Source organism: Ochotona princeps, chromosome 2 (genome assembly GCF_030435755.1).
Source record: "Ochotona princeps isolate mOchPri1 chromosome 2, mOchPri1.hap1, whole genome shotgun sequence".
NCBI lineage: Eukaryota > Metazoa > Chordata > Mammalia > Lagomorpha > Ochotonidae > Ochotona > Ochotona princeps.
The window spans coordinates 24,547,402-24,565,054 of NC_080833.1; the positions used below are offsets into that span (position 1 = coordinate 24,547,402).

A 17,653-nucleotide genomic window follows, 5' to 3' on the forward strand; every position below is an offset into this window, starting at 1 on the left:
GCTCAACCCTTGGATCCCGAAGAAGCTCACCTCATGGCAAATGCTGGCCATGAGCTGGAGGTGCAAGAGTGGGTAGGACCCAGTCTTTGCCATGGGGTGTCTCTGTGCCAGGCCTCAGGCATACCATCCCTGACTCTGCTGGGGAGAGCTGGCAAAGGGTTGGAGACACGTGGGACATGGGGTCTTCAGGCAGCCTGGCACAATGCAGGGGAGAATGGGCCTGGGGGCTGGCAGAGCAGGACAGCCAGCTCAGCTCTGCCCCTGCCTTAATTGGTGGCCACAGATTTCATGCTGGGTATCTCAGTTGCCAGAGCTGTAAAGTGGGCACTTTGGAAGGCGTTTCCCAGGGTTGCTGTGAGCACAGCTCATGCATTTCCTTCCTATCACACATGTGCCAAGCAACTTTACAGATGAGGGACAGCAACACGGAAGGAACAGCATGATGTGGGCTCTGATCCCAAGGAACCAGCTTTGCAGAGCCATGGGAGAGCAGGCAGGAAAGCAGGTGCTGAGGACAGTGGGCTGTGCAGAGCTAGAGCCCATGCAGGCAGGCATGGCATCCACCCTCCATCACGCAGACAGTAGGGCAGGGAGAACAGCAGGATTTCTGACTATATCCCAAGGTCCAGGTTTTCCCGGGTTGGTGACAGGGTGGGGGCTCCATGAATCCACTCAAGGTCAATGCAAAATCCTCCATGTGCAGAACTGCTTTGGGGAGGACCCATTGCCATCCTAGACATGGAAGCCTGCACAAGGAACTGAGGCAGTGGTCAGGAAAGCTGCAAAGCGGAGCTCCACGGGACAGGATGGCAGAGTAGTGTCATGAAGCTGAGGAGGAAGGCTCCACACAGGACAGAGCCCTAGAGAGGCTGAGGTTGAGGAAGATGAAGCTATGAAGGCATTGATCAAGCTCAGCTGTGGCAGCCCTAGTGCTTTGCAGCTGGCTCTGCCTGGCTGGGGCCCTGGCTCACTGCTTTGCTCAAGCCCCAAGCTGCCGGCCCTGCACAAGGAGCACATTGGGTTTCTCCCTTGGTCTTTGGGCCTGGGCTTGCTGCTGGCTTCAGAGTTCCCACTGGCTGGCACTTACCAGATCCCTGCCCTATGGCTCTCGGGCAGCAGTGACTCTGGGGATGCTGCCCTGGGACATAGAATTAGTTTCCAGTGGAAGAGCCACTGGTAGTAGGGACAGCTCCTAGACTATAGTTGCTTGACTGTTTATTGGCAACTCTTCAAAGTTGCCAATAAACAGGATGAGGGATCCTCTCTGATTTTTAAAAATTTTAATTTATTGGAAAGGTAAAGAAGGGGAGGTGGTTAAGCTGAGGTGGAGGGAAGGTGACAAAGAGACAAACCTCCCATGGACTGGTCCACTCTCCAAATGCCCACAGTGGTTGGGGTTGGGCTGTGACCAGGCTAGGGCCAAAGCTTGGATGAGCCTGGTCCAGGTCTCCTGCATGGGTGACAGAGACCCAACTACTTAAGACCCATATACCCTTCTGGGGTCTCCATGAGCAAGAAATTGGAACTGGAGTAGAGTTCCTGGGCACTAGGATAGGGGGTATGGGAGTCTTAATTGGTGTCTTAGCTTCTAGGTCCACTGCCTGGGCAATGATGGTTAGCTTTATGTTAGTCAACTTGGCCAATATACAGTACCCAGCTCTTTGGCCAGACATGATCCTAGATGTAGCTGAGAAGGTATATTTTAGAGTTCATGTTTAAGGTAGGAGAGTATAAGAGCAGCACACTACCCTCCACAGTGTGAGTGGGCTTCATGCGATGAGTTGATGATACAAGCAGGCTGACTTCCAGGGAAGCATAAAGAGCTCTGTGGGCAGAGCAGCTTCAGTACGGGACTAGAGTTCCAGGGTAGGTCTCCAACCTGTCGGCCCCGGGTGGCAGAGTGTGGACATGCCACGTTTGTAGATGACACTTGTGGGTCCTGCTGGGCAGTCCATACTCAACCTGGGCTGCCAAGGGGAGAAGAATGAGGCATTGTTTGGAGGAAAGCTGGGGTGCTATTGGAATGTGAGCATGGACATAGGGACAACATTAGCTCTGAATTTTCCCAGGGCAGAGAAAACAACCCATTCGATTTGTGTTCACCCACAACACATACCACATAGTCCGGCATACAACAGGTGTTAAAGGAATGCTTTCTAAGCAAGGTCTTACAGCTGAGGAAGTAGGGAAGAGTGAAAAGCAGAATAAGCTCACCACAGGGGATGGTGATTCATGGATGGAATCTTGCAGATTCTGTAATTAGGGTGGGAGGGAAGAAAGCAAGACAGACGCAGGCAGGACAGGTGTGTGTTGGGAAAGTAGGAAGTGGGAGGGAGCTCTTGTCTGATGGCTTCTGTCATCCTTCTATGCATCTATGGTTGGTAAGATTACTTGAGGCTTGTTGGGGATTAGCACATGTTGTCTTGTGTAATTCTTACAAGCCTATGAGGTAAGCATCAACTTGAGCCCCATAGGAAGAGAGACTTCCTGGGAGGCCACTCCACTTCTTAAGTGGTTCATCCGGGTTCCAAACCTCAGGCTCCTGTTTCCTTCGCATATCTGCTGAGAAGTGGGGTATAGGTGGAGCAGGGTGGACCTTCCAGAAAGCTGAGATTGTGTAACAGTAGACAGGAGGGCTGAGTGAAAGTGGAGTGAGCTGAGGGTTCCTGGGGGTCCAGCTGACACCAAAGATCTTGAACTCACATGTGAAGCAGCTAACACGGTGCCTGGCTCAGTGTGGACACTTAGAAATATCTGTACTTTTTACTCTTTCCTGTCTCCTCCAGACCCTGTGAATCTCTGTACTCCAGGGCTTGGTAGAATAGACCAGAATTCTGTAACCAGACAGGATGACAGCATCACCACCACCATTATCATCATCACAGTAACAACTACAACAGCAGCTGCTCCTTCCCAACTGTCTCAGGCACTATTCCAGCTGCCCTAAGTTACTACATCTTCACAGTAGCCACTGAGGTACCTGCTGCTCATGGGTGAGGAGACAGTCAGGAAGCTGACCCATCTACAGTTAGATAGCAACCCAATATTTGCAGGTGGAACTGGCAAATGAGGCCCACGCTGAGTCCCCACTGGCTTTGCCACACTGCCTTTTCATATGGCCCAGGATCAGCCATTGGGTGCAATGATTAAGATGCCACAAAGGCAACCAGCATCGCATATTGAAGTGCCTGGGATTGATTCCTGGTTCTGCTCTTCATTCCTGCTTCCTACTAACGCACCCTGGGGGAGTGAGCAGACGGTACCTCAAGGAGTTAAGTCCCTACAGCCTCTGTGGGATAAATGAGAAGTGGATTGAGGTTTGGCTTGTGGCTTTGGCTGGGTACAACTCCAGTTGTTGCAGATATCTGGGGCAGTGAAGTAGCAGATGGAAGACTTCTGCAGCTGCCTTCCAAACTGCAGGGCCCGGCCCCCCAAGGGTTAACCTCACCAGGTATGCCTACTGCACTAATCTTGCTTTTTCTCATCCTGGTTGCACTTGAGAAAGCTTGAGAAACTGCGGGCTGATCAACAGGGCACGACGTCACCCCGCATGACTGATGGGTTCATGTTGACCTAACTGCAAACACCCTGATACATGCGGGACATACAATGGCCAAAGAGCTGGGAAAAACTCCCCAAGAGGAACTAGGTAGGGTATATTAAGACAGAGTGAGTTTCCAATAAACGCCATTTTTACACAAATGACCCAGTGTGTGTGTGTGTGTGTGTGTGTGTGTGCGTGTGTATGTGTGTGATTTTCTTCTTTTTCTTTTTTTTTTTTTAAATTTTTAGCCCTAGTCCCTCCACTCGGCTTGGGGTACACAGCAACATGGGCGTTGCTGGCACAAACAGATAAAATGATGCAAGTATGAAAATAATATGGCCCAGGTTTAACTTGGAATGTCCTTAGGTCAGGCATTCTCCATCCAGATCCTAATGCTTGCTATTACATAGAGTCTAAATCTCCTCTCTCTCTCTCTTTCACAAACACACACACACACACGCCAATTTTCTGAGAGGGCTTGCATTTACATGTTCTGGATGAAAATGAATGAATGCTGTTTGGATATATCTGAAAGGGAGACTGAACATGGAAAAGTCTTGATTTCCGTCCATCTAACTTAAGAAGTCGCTCGTATTTATTTGGGGTGGGGTTTGACCTAGGGGTTAGCCTACTGGCTTGGCAGTCCACACCCTATTTTGGAGTGCCTGGGTCTGAGTGCCAACTCCATTGCTGATCTCAGTTTCCCGCTAATGCCCACTGTGGGAGACAGCAGGGAATGGGTCAATGTTCCTGATACCCGTGTGAAAGACCCGGATTGAATTCCCAGTCTCTGGCTCAGACCCAGTTTAATGTTAGCCATCATGAGCATTTTTAAAGAGAACATTTTAAAGAGAATGAACCGGTGGATGCAAGCTCACTAAAAGATACATTTTCATATCTGCTTTACTGAGTAAGTCTCAGCTTATGGTTCTAACCCCTATGTGAAAAGCCAGACAAAGAGAAGTTTAGACAAAAACTCTGCTTGACAAAATTAAGAACAAAAGATCTGCACTTTACATAAAGCCTCACTTTGGGGAACTGTAAAAGCTGATGATTTTTCCAAATTACTTCGGAGAATAAGAGGAATCTCCTAAATTTAAGGCAAGAAGAGCAAATGGAAGGAGAGAAAGTTCAGGCCTGCAGCATAAATCAAAGGCAGAGAACATTAAAAGCTGTAATTACGTATAAGAAGAGAAATAAATACCAAACCCAGGCAGAGCTATTCCTCATGCCTCTATTACCAGCTGACTGGGGGGCGAGGCTGAATGGAAAAGATAAGGGAGGAGCTGATGAAGGACCCGACCCCAGGGAAAGGCACTTCACGTCCTCCAGGAACACAACACACGCTGAGGAAGAGTCCTGCTGTGTCAGTCTGACCCAGGAAAGGGGCATGGCAATGTGCGTCTCCCTCTGCTACCAGGAGAGAAACAGGAGGAAATACAAGTGAAGACAGGCCAACGCAGGGTTCAGTGAGACAGCAAAACAAACCCAAACCTTCCTTACCAAACTCAAGAGAAGACGTCTGCTCTAAAACCTATGAACAGAACCAAAATAAATTCAGGCCAACAACCAAGGGAATTAAATTAAGGAAGGAAGTAAATACCATGTGAGAGAAGTTGTCACAATGACAGAAAAGAATATTCCAGTTAATCATCAGAAAGCTTCAAAATGAAGCGGGAACCTCAGCCTGGATCCACCCACAGCTACTCTGACAGAACAGAAAAAAAAAAAATTAAAACACTTCAGCTGATTAAAATCTTCCCACCAACAACAAATGAATGAAGCATAAGAAAACTTCAGCAGTGTTCTAATACGAATTAACTATTCTTAAGTATTGTCAAGTACATTAGGAGATGTGAAAAATAACCTTGCTAAATGCAAAAAAAATGTAAGAAAAGAAAAAAAGGATAGCTTATTACATGCAGGAAAGGAATAAGAGATGACAAAATCATTTCAGAAAGGAACAGTGGAGTATAAAATCCCAGGGGAGATCATTTTCAGACAATAATTTAATAAACAGTATTGAGTCAGGCAAGCAACTGATGGAATGAACATGAGATCAAATAAGAAGTAAAAATGATGAATGAGCAAGAAGCTGAGCTACAAGGCAGGTGGCGCTCCAACATATACTCAACTGGAGATGACCAAGAAGAAAAAACAAACAGTTGTCCAGACCTGGTATTTAAGACTATAATGAAAGAAAATATTTCAGAAATAAAAGCAGATCTGAATCTATGCAACTAAAAACCCACAGAACACCTGGGACAATTGTCTTGGAAGAGTCAACTCTGAGGTATATTTTAGTAAACAGGACAGACTAGAAGGATAAATAGGAAAAATCAGCACCCCTAGCAAAATCAAGAAAGAACCTACAAGAAAAGTAGATTAAATGACTATGATCATTTCCAAAGTTGAATGCATACACGTGGGACTGAAGGGAGTTCCCACAAGTAGGGAAGAGAGAGTTGGTCCAGGTGAAGAGTTGCTAGAGATGCCATGGATAGTAGGACGATTGTAGTTCAAAATACTGCACTGCACACAAGAGAGTAGATTGCTGTCACCATATATACACACAAAGGGAACTCTGTAAGGAGATGGATATGCTCATTTGCTTGACCTTAAGGATCATCTTACTATGTCTATCAAAGCAGCATGCTGTCCTTCTTATATATATACAATAAAAAATGAAGGCACAAGAGAGAAAAGGAGTATGATGCAAAGTTAACTAATAGTGGAGAAGCATTTTTAAGAAAGTCATTTAGGACAGCCTAGCTGTCCTTCAAGCTTCATGGTACAGAAAAACAGCTTTTGTTAGCATGAGCATGGGCAGTATTACCAAAGGATGCCGACTGACGCAGGCACTGGAGACAGATTTGGCCCATACCAGCAGAACAAGTTTAGAGCATTGATGAGCTTTTCATAGATTTAACTGTAGAGCTAGGAGCAAAATAAAAGTGAGGGTAATGGGTAGGAGTTTACATAAATCAACAGAAATTGTATGTTATGACAAAGCAGAAATAATGTAAAATGGGGGAGAAGGAGAGTAAAAAAGTGGACAGAATAAATACGTTGATTGTACAATAGTTGAAATGTGAAAACCAAAGGATATTTTGAAAAATTGGTCAATTAGACGCAGGCACAGGGCACAGTGGTAAAGCCACCATTTGGGATGCCTGGATCCCATATTGGAGTGCCTGGTTTGAGCCCTGGTTCTTATACTTCCAATCTAACACCATGCCAATACACACCCTGAGGGGCAGCACAAGTACCTGAATTTCTGCCAGCCACCTGGAAAACCTGGATTGAGTTCTGGGCTCTTGGCTCTCGCCTACCCAGTCCTGGCTGTTGGCATGCATTTAGGGAGTAAACAAGTGGATGGAAGATGTTGCTTTCTTCCTTTTTTTTTCTGCTTTTTAAAGAAAATGAAAATAAATAGCAACTAAATATCAACAAACTAACCAACAAAATCAAGGAGGGCTAATGGCACTAAAACCTTACCAGAACAAAAGTAAATGAAAGAATGGAGATACAAACTTTCCTAAATGCCCAAATAGAAGAAAAAATAATGAACAAATCACAAAAAAAACACATTATACAGAGATACACCATAAAACAACATTTTACATCTAAAAATTGAGTGGTGGGCTTAAGAGGAAACATAATAAATATTTCAATATATGTGCATGAATTTAACCAACCTACTAAAAGATCTTCAAGAAAGCTCATGAGGCAAGGCCAAACCTAATCTTAAGAGATTCAGATCAGCTAAAATAAATGGCTCGTGAAAGGTATGCCTGGATAAAGGATGGAAGGCAAGCAAAGCTACATTCAAGATAAAAAATGCTAAAGGCAATGGCAAAGACATCTTAAAAAGGCTGAAAATCACAAGTTACACTGGAGACTTAAGGCACTATGAGTACCTATGTAAGAAATAACACAGCAGTGGTTCTCATGTAGCAGAAACAACGGGAAATGCACGGAAAAACAGAAACACATTCATAATAGGAAACATTAAACACACGTTTCAGAACGAAATAGGTCAACTGGACACAAAAATAAGTAAAAATGGAGAGGACTAAAAGGCATCATTAATCAAGTCTATCATGAATATTCATGGGAGGTTAGCTGTCATGTCTTTCTTCTCAAGTGCATATACAGCATTCATCACCATTGATCGCAATCACAAAGAAAGCATCACTAAACCCCATGAATTAGAAACACAAAACAAGGCCATTAGAAATTAAAAATAAAGTAAAAACAAAAAGACCCTTCTACCGAGAAATTTAAAACGAAATTCTCTATTAAAAATCTTCTGGGTGAAAAGGGACATTAATAGGAATATTGCAGAATTTCTAATAAGCAATAAATATTCATTACTGGAACCTATGAACTACTATTAAATAAAGCAGTGATCAGAAGAAAGATGATGACCTTCCATACTTTCATCTCTTAAAATCAACACAAATGCAAGAGTGAGAATAAATGAATTAAATCCTCAACTCAAGAGCTAGAAAATGAACAAAAAGGTCATCTGAAAGCAATCACATGGAGGAAATAATAGAAGCAAAATCCGCAATTCATGATGCAGAGAACTCAAAACAACACATGGAATGGTTTAAGTCTTTGAACATAATGAACAGGTCTAGGTAATCTCCAGCTAACCAGATCATGGGGCCTGGAGAGTCACTGCTGACCTGAGCCCCGCGGTAGGGAGAGTGGGTGACATACTTACGCACACAGAAAGGGGTCTTGCCCGACCAGTGGTGATCCTGCTGGCAGATGCGCACAGACATGCCGATGAGGCGGAAGCCGGCATTGCACTGGTAGACCACGCTGCCCCGGTAGTTGTAATTCTCACCGTTGATGTGTCCGTTGACAATGGGCTCAGGAGTCCCACAGTGTCCGGCTTCGGGGAAGCACAGGGAGACACAGAAAAATCAAAGAGCAGCTTACAGAAGACAAGGCTGAGCTTGGTTAGGGTGAGGAGAGACAGGGCACAAAGACTCGTTGTGTAACCATGCACTGCTTTCCCCACTGCTTTCTGACAGTAGCTCTCCAAGAGTGACCTCCAGAGACCTGGAAACGGCTGAAATAATGAACTACTGAACTGCGACATGGAGTATGCTGTGGTCTACACCCCAGCAGCCTGAGCCTGGCCGTGTTCGTAAATAACACACATCAAAACAAGTGATAACCACCCTTCCTTCTTGGGAGGTACCTGGGTGAGCTATTTTGATTAAATTAGGGTTGGGTTGAGTGTATATCTGGCATTTCTGCCAGCTTCCTTGGGCTCTACATGGAAATAGTTGGTGACTGTGTCCTTGTAGGAGGCCTAGAACAGATCACCTCATCTGTCTTGTTAGCTTTGTGTGGCTGGGATCCTCTTTTGGACTTGAGTGACCTTCTTGGGTCCTTCCTAGAGAAGAGACCTGTGCGGTGAGGCTCAGCCAGAGACGGGATCAGCTGCAGAGCAAAGGGTAACTTTGTCCTTTGGAAGGCAGAACATGTATAAGCTTCTGACATTTGCTCGATTTAGAGATGTGTAAAGTGGCTAACTTATGATAGACAAGGTGTTTCAGGGAGCTTCAGCGATGTGTCTCTGTAAATTGTTTGGTGGTGGAGACCGGGTCATGTCTCTTACGGAAGGCTTAAATAACAGCGGGAGTCTTTCTGATCAGAATGAGAACCCCTCCAAGTCTTGTCTCATCAGATGGAAACCTTTCTTAATTCTCTGGGATGCTCTGAAAGAAGCTACTTCAGGCTCTTATTAATTTATTTAGAGGGAGACAGAGAAGCAGATGGTCTCCACCTACTAGATCACTCCTCAAACGCCTGGGAGCTGGCCAGCTCAACCCAAGTCTCTTATGTGGGTGCAGGGAGTCAATCACTCAAACCATCAGCTGTAGATTCCCAGTTGAAAATTGAAAGGGAATACGGAACCAAGACTCAACCCCAAGCACTCTGATACAAGATGTGGGCATGCTAACAGGTGCACTAAGCACCTGCCCCTGGTTCAGGGCTTTGGTCATGGCAGAGGATGGTTAGTTGGTGGCTGAATTTAGTGTTTTAAGAAAGTACGTCAATGACATGCTCCAAGGCTGACCCCAGCTATGGAGAGAGCGAACTTGTCCTGGGGAGGCCACTTACCAAGGCAGCGGACCTCAGAGCCACTCCACAGCCCGTTGGCCATGCACTCCCGTACCCTGGAGCCCACCAGTGTGTACCCAGAATTGCAGGAGAAGATGGCTGTCGCTCCATAGATGGACAGTGTCCCAATGCGGTGCCCACTGGGTGGGATGGGCAGCTCACCGCAGGAGATGACTGCAATGACCAGAAACATGCAGTGAGCAGCTTAGTAAGGAAAATGATGAAAACAAAGACTGCTTCACCCTGCCCTGTGGGAACTCACGACCCGGGTGTGTGTGGTGATGCTGATGGGCAGGAGGACGCCTCAGTTGCAGGTGTCCAGAGCTGCCAAGAAGCTCAGCTGATGCTCAGGCTCACACACACTATCTTTGGGGAGGCAGCCTGGGTAAGTGTATTTTAAAACATTCCTTGGGTGGTTCAGGGTGTGCCTGGGTGGAAAGAGATGCAGCTCTGTAGGGTGTTCTCTGGTGCCCAGGGAAGGCACTGCCCATTGCTGCTGGGCCCAGAGGCAGCCTTGTGCTCCCAGCTCTGCTGGTGGTCTCTGGCTAATGGAGGAGCTGTGGTCTCTTTGCCAAGGCTGTAGGGAAACGGTAGCAGCTGGCCCGGAGTGAGGCTGTTCCAGGGCTGTGGGGCCTACTCGTCACATGCATGGTTCCATCCCACTGTGGAGGTCACATCACTATACACAGACACTGAGTGTAGGATCAGAGGTGTAGAGAGATCACGCTTTCTCCTGGACTCACAGTCCCCCTGCACATCAACAAGTTATTCCTTCCACCCCTTGACAAGCACCTTCTCTAAGGTGGCCTTATGGACTGCACAGGTGCAAGGGGTGGACTCTGCTGTGAGCCAGGCAGAGCTGCCCAGGGGGGGTGAAAGGACCTATGCAGCTGCTGAGAAACAAGCCTTGGCCAGTAGCCCTCTTCAGTGTGCATTGGTGGAGGAGCCCTCCCACCTAAGAATGTTTCCTGCCCAGGACACTCTGCATCCAATCACAGGGCAGTATGCAGGTGTACAAGTGCCTCTACTCCCATCTGCAACAATTCTGAAGAGCAAGCCCAGATGCAGAGGAACCTGGGTGTCCACTGCAGCTTCCATTGATACAGTATGGGAGCACCACTCCCCCTTTGTCCATCCTAACCTTCTTTTCCCCTCTCCTCCTCTCCCTTCTCCAGCAAGTGCTGACCCTAGGATCTCTCCTTAATAAATCTCAGTCTCACAGGGACACAGACTTTTTTTATTAATTATTTTGCATTATGTGACAGTTACATAGGCTCTGGGAATCCCCCCTTCCCTCTCCCCTCCCCCCTGGTGGATTCCTCCACCTTGATGCAGTATTACAGTTCAAATTCAATCAAGATTCTTTCCTTGCAAACGTATACCAAGCATAGAATCCAGCTACTTATTGTCCAGATGGGTTGAACAGTTTCTTGGGGAGACCATTTCTGGTCCGAAGTTAGAGCTGGTAGAATATCATCCCAGTCAATTAAGAGTCCCAATATAACATCAACAGCAATTTGCAACATTATGGAATTGACATGGTTTTGAGTAACCAGTATGTTAAAAAAAAAAAAAGCAAGTTCTTAACCACAACCTATGATTAGCTCATTGACATTTCAATTTTAGGTTATTTACAGGACCGGCTGCTATATACCTTAAAATGGCTATAAGGTACCATTTAGCTGTCTCGTGTCTATTTCATTTTTGTATTTAGCCACTTGTTGTGTTGAAGTATAATTTTGCTGATCTCGGCAGATTTTAGGATAATCTAGACTGGCTTGTAACTCTAACAAGACATTTGTCGACAATTAAGGTGCGGAACATTTTTTTTTGGGGGGGGTGTGCAGGGAAATCCTCAGCACCATGGTGAGGAGTGACTAATCTTTGGGGACACAGACTTTTGAAGCTATGTTTAAGAACCAAAGACAAAACTCCTGGTGGAGAAGGCCAGGCTTAAGTGGCCTATCCCACAAGGGAGTCTCATTCTTTCTAAGTGCCCTTCCTTTACAGGTCTTATACTGTGTGGGTACTGCTGCTTTGTCCATCTGCCCAGTGGACTCTACACTCCTTACAGGCAGGAACTACAACCTTCTGTCTTTAAAACCTGCATTGCTTGGTAAATGGTAGGGACTTGATGAACGCTGAATAACCACATGTGCGGATGCTCAGCTGAATACGGCTGTTGATAGGATGCCAAGAGACTAACAAGTCCTTCAGAGGAGCAGCTGGACATTTCTCCAGTTCTTGATTCCAGATGAGTGTCCAAACAGAGGAATATGGCACTCCCTGGTGTCCCTAACAGCTCAAGAAGGAGGCTGCTATGCTAAACATGTCCACCCCCCACTCCTGGGCTTACTTTGACAGGTGGGCATCGAGTCTCCAAGGCTCCATCTGCCATTGGACTGGCAGCGGATGACCCTCTGACCCGTGTAGTAGTAGCCAGGGTCACAGATGAGCATCAGCTGGGCCTGGAACTGGTACTGCGACTCAAAGATGAGCCTCCACCGGCCATGCTCCACGCTGATGCTGCTGACATCCGGACAGGTCACAGCTGAAAAGCAAGGACAGGGGGAAGACTTATCATTCACCAAGGAGGACGCTGCCAGAGTCCAGCATAGGGGACTGAGAGATCTTAATGCTGTCAGGACGAGTCCAAGATTCAGTCCCATGCATGTTTGGTAAATGAATGAAGAAGGTTGGGTAGGGGGAGGCAGGAAACGTGGGGAGAGGAAGCAGATCTGCCAAAATTACTCAGTCAGGGTGACTGGTGTGTGAGACTGCTGTTATGTTTCCTTTGGCCGGACAGTCTGTTTGCAAGGAAAACTAGAGATCTTTTTTTTTTTTTGAAACGTAAAGTGTCCCTATTTTAAAATGTTGGGAAGTTATTCAAAGCATTTCATAAAGCACAGTGTAGGTTAGACAGAGCAAAATAAAACTAAACCTCGTATCTTTGGATTGGACGTGACCTCACAGGTGGCCAGCCTGTTGTCATTTCAGAGTTGTGGTCAGTGACATACATGCACACTTTCTGGCAGTCTCTCCATGGTAAAGGCGGTAGACCAGGTCTTTCCTAAATTCTGGGTATCTTGTGAAAACAACTCAGGGCAAAATGATCTATCAATGCCTTGAGAGTAACTTCAGGTGGTAACGTAAGCCAGAAATGGCACTGCTTGAATCTCCCAACCTTCAGGTGCACACTTTTTCTCATCACTGGACTTCAAGATCATTCTTTAATAGAAGGGAATCTTTCTAGCAGCTTACCCAGCCCCTCCTTAACCAGCCTCCACTGCCCCAGGACTCACGGACACACGATGGGGGGACATTGTGGTTGCTCCATCGGCCTGTGTCCAGACACTCCGTGGTGACCTCAGCACCAGCCTGGAGATGGTAACCTTCATTGCAGCTGTACACAGCCTTGGTCCCCACCGTGTACTCCTTGCCAAACACCATTCCATTCTTGGGGGCTTCAGGAAGACCACAGGACAGAGCTGGAGAGGAGAAGGAGATGCTGTGAGCATTTCTGGTTCAAGAGAACCCCAACGTATTTTTATCCTTTCTCTTCCCAGACAACCCTCAGAAGATGATAGTAAAAATAAATAAAAGAGAAAGATCTCATAATAAGCAAATGGGAGGATCGTCTTCACAGGCAATGGGTTTAAAGTGTGGCAAATGGAATGAAAGTCAAAGTGTGTTGATGGATTAGAAAAAGCAGAGGAAGTGCAGCCCATGGCAGGGTGAGACCAATTCTTCTTCCTACTGTCCCACAAATGCAGTGTGAAGGCAGCTGGCACTTTCTCTGTAGGAATGGAATGGGTGTTATTTCCCAGTGAAGCGGAGAAAAAAGAACTTCCTCAAAGGAGTAAAGGCTGCAAGGTGGGTGTATACATCCCAGAGGAAAGTCCTCCTGATTCTAAAAGTTACCCATCTCTATCGCATCCTTAACTCAACAACTCAACAACTCAGGATCTTGAGGATAAATACATCTGCACACAATAACAGCAGAGGCCACCCACATCAACTTCATAAATAACTTTTTTTAAAATGACAAGAATATAATGCAATCTTGAGTGAAACATGTGCAGAGCAGACTACGCAGTCTTTCAAAGAAATCAGTGGTCACCAATCACTGTTTTCGATGGTCTAGAAGCCACAGGACAGAAGTGCCCTCTGTGGCCCCTCATCCTCACTTACTGTGATAACTACTCTAGACCTCAGACTTCCTCCATTCTCAACCACAATGAGCAGAGGAAAGTCTTGCTGATAAGGGTTAATCATGAAGCTTGATGCTACTAGAATTTCCAGTTTCGAGAAGAGGCGTCAGACTGGGACCCTATGATAGGGGATTGTCTAGAGGGAGAGAGGTTGGGATGCCAAGATGAACTACAGATTCAAAGGCTGCACAGAGACCAAAAGAGGAACGCAGAGCAATGAGGAGCTGAAGAATGTCTACACGTGAGGATTTCCTAAAGCCCATCTGGCCAAGACCTTCAGCTCCTTCGGCTGTACTAGACTAGCCAACAATCACGTCCCATCGTCTAGTGTTCCTGGCAGGAAATCCTTTGATCCCTACAGGACCTTGCACAGAATCGAAGCAGATGAAGGGGGTGGGCAGCAGGTTCTTCTCACTGCCCTGGCCAGGCCCTCCCCTCATGGATAACTGAACAGACAGGGGTAATAGCCCAGCCTGAGATTGCGAGCTTGAGACTTGTGACATGGTCACTCAGAGCCAGAGCTGGAGAGGGACGCTGCCTGAGGATGGAAAGAAGAAGATACAAGCCCAAAGCATTTGTAGCTTGTGATGAGTGAAGTCTCAGAGAGAGAGAGAGAGAGAGAGAGAGAGAGAGAGAGAGAGAGAGAGAGAGAGAGAGAGAATATGGGGCTGCGGGAGGAGAGAAGGCCTAAAATCTCTAGTGAAGAGTCAGTCATGGTTTGGGGAAGTCCCAGACAACTGGGAGAATGCCAGGTCCTTCCTGGCCCTGAGTCACGTGGGAAACAGCTGGAGGAGCTCCACACACTGCACTGGGAGGGTCACAATCTCCACACAGCCTTCCAGCTCTGAGCAGAGGTGTGTGCGGTGGGCTTTGGCACCAGCGTTCCAGAGAGTACAGGCAGAAGTGCTTACGGGGAGGGCACTGGGGGAGGTGCAGGGTGGGAATGAGAGAGACTCAGGGCAGCAATGGGGAGAGTGGACAGGACCCCAGGGGGTTTGCATTTGGGTGGTGATTTTAAGGTCGCTGAAGAGAGGCTTGGTAGTTTTCATGGAAACTCTGGAAAACACACAGTGCAGGTTGATGCAGCCAGAGGTGGAGAGACAAAAGCAAAGGGTGTTTGCCATTTGGGAACAAGTCGGTTCTATGGAATCTTTGCTTAGAGCTCACACTAGAATATGAATAACACTATTTTTATACATTGAGAAACGCAGGCATGGTTCGGAGACGACAGCGGTATTACACAGATCTTCATCACATCAGAAAGTGAAGCCAAGTATATTGCAACAGCAACGCCATTTCCTGTTGTTGTCTATACACTTGGCTGATTGAACACTGAGGCTATAAACAAACACTTCTACCTGCTTCTGGTGGCCAGATGCACCAGAACCAACTTTCTGCAGAGCAATAATGATCAGTGGAAAATGTAGCATCTACTATGGCTCAGCAAGGGTACTGCTGGACACTTATTTTAGGCAATAATTACAGATGACCATAAAGGCGGACTAACATCTACGTAAGGTTATAGCAGCAAAAACTAGAAATCCATAAGCCCAATGTAAGAACACAGCTTGAATAAATGAGTTTTTCCTTAATGCTATGCACAAGGACAAGTACTGAGGAAGTATAGTTAATCCTATGAAAGGAGTTAATGAAATATTAAGAACTTTGTAGACTCATGATCATATTTTTTGATCAATATATATAAGATGAAAGAAATGTACAGATGTGATCTCCGGTGATAGGGTCATAGGTCAATTTTTCAATTTTGCACTATCTATAACTCGATTTTAGATTTCTATTCTGAATCTGTATTGCTTTATGGAAAACAGTTCCTCATACATCCTGGAAGGTACTGCATGCACTCCCAGTGTTTCATCAGTGGACTCAAGCATCCTCTTTTGGGAGCCCTCTCTGGCTGTCCGGTAGGAGGTCAGTCCCTTCCTCTCTGTCTCCTCTCACCATGTGGCTTGTACCCCTGAATCAGAACTTCCTTACTCTGTCATCAGGCATTTCTGAGTTCACATACCCACTTTCCCACCACCCTGAATAGACACTACTGTGCACATGCCATCCCTGGGGCTTGAGACGCTCAGAGATGATCCACAAAGAAGCCCATGCTTGGAGATGACTGGTCCTGGGACAAGAACAAGCTGTGAGTTGGATTAGAGCCACTGTGTGTACCCCATCCCCACCCCCTGTGTTCTGCCTGCTCCTCACCTTGGCAGAGAGGGATGGCTTCACTCCACAGGTGGTAGCCCTGGGGGTGCCGGGTGCAAATGGCCATGCTCTGTCCCACCAGGCGGTAGCCAGTGTTGCAGCCAAAGTGGATGGTGCCTCCGGGCTGAGTGCTGGTCTGGCCCAGGATGAAGCCGTGGAGTGGAGCCCGAGGCAGGCTGCAGTAAGGGGCTGCACATAAGAAGGGTTTCAGGAAACAAGTATCTGCCAGGAAGACATAGTCTAGCATGCCTATCCCTGCCCCTTTCTCCTCCCCACCATCCTCATCTCTGTCTCCCCCCGATGCTGTGAAGGAAGGTGTGAGTCAATTAGAGAAGCTAAAACAAAACATGACACAGGCAGATGAAAATCAGCCCCATGAAGGATTCTGTGGTCTGAAGGCAGCATTGGCAATAGGGCCATGCTCAGTGCTCAAACTCCTGTAGCTCCTGAACTTGGAAAACCAACCTCCCTGATGTTGGTTCCAGAAAGCTGTTACCTATAGGAGTGTCCTCTCTTTGACCTCACATCCAGGTCTGTGAGTCTGGGTGAGTCAGTGATGTTTGTGTCGCTCCAGGTTCTGTGGCTGGACATCGGGACTGTACCTACCTCACAGGTGTTTGGATATGAGATTGGGTTTGTAACTCGTCTAGCACAGTGCAGGGCACTCAGAGCCCAGCCAGCAGCCAGTCAAGCCCTTGCAGTCTGCAGGGAACAGGACCAGTGGATCTGTGACTATCCAGGACCTGACATCCCTGCAGAGCCAAGGGTATGGCCTCAGCACCAATCATTTATTGATTTAACAAATCTATCTCAAGTCTGTCATGTGCCAGGTGCTGTTCCATGTGCCAGGGACAGCAGCGAGAGCCCAGCTTTAAGTGCTTGCATTACCAACCCTGCCAGAGTTCTGTGGGGGGAGACTGTGAATTTGGGAAGAGGAAAGTCAAAGGAATACTCAACCCTGTACTTATTCCTGGAGTCCTTGACTGGCTCTCCCAGGCAGACAGGGTCAGAGCAGGACTGAAGTCCCAGGGACTTCTCACCCCCTCCACAGCAAGGGCCACTGATACTTGATGGTTTATTTTTGCTTATATATTTAAAAATGAAAATTGTGTACTTATATCATTTTATTTGACAAGTAGAGAGAGATTGATGGAAAAAGATCTTTCATTCTCTGACCCATTCCCCAAATGCCCACAGCTGCCAGGACCAGAGCCAAGACCAGGGACTACGTCTGTTCTCCCACGTGCATGAAGGGACTCAAGGACTTGAGTTCTGTTTGTTGCTTCTCAGTGTGTGCGTTAGGAGGAAGATGGATTGCCAGATGTGCCAGGACTCACACAAGGCACTCAGACATGGGTGTGTGAAGTGTTGCCTTAATTCTTGTGCCAAATGTGCAGCCTCAGTTTTTAAAATGTAAAAAATTAGAGAGAGATCAACAATGTAATTTAAATTATTTTTAATTAGAGATCTTTTCCAGCAGGATAAGAATTTATCTATCTGTTAGTAGAATATATTCTTTTTAACAATGTTAATA

At 46.6% G+C, this 17,653-nt stretch overlaps 1 protein-coding gene across 1 annotated transcript in view; it reads right to left on the reverse strand.

Annotated features, from left to right (window-relative positions):
* Positions 1-17,653, reverse strand: part of CSMD2 (CUB and Sushi multiple domains 2) — a 112,855-nt gene that overhangs the window by 44,020 nt on the left and 51,182 nt on the right. The window contains exons 19-23 of the mRNA XM_058661032.1: positions 16,120-16,308; positions 12,994-13,179; positions 12,048-12,242; positions 9,692-9,865; positions 8,277-8,450 (exon numbers count right to left, since the gene is read on the reverse strand). Coding sequence (XP_058517015.1) covers positions 8,277-8,450; positions 9,692-9,865; positions 12,048-12,242; positions 12,994-13,179; positions 16,120-16,308 — 918 coding nt within the window. The remainder of the gene's footprint in view (positions 1-8,276; positions 8,451-9,691; positions 9,866-12,047; positions 12,243-12,993; positions 13,180-16,119; positions 16,309-17,653) is intronic.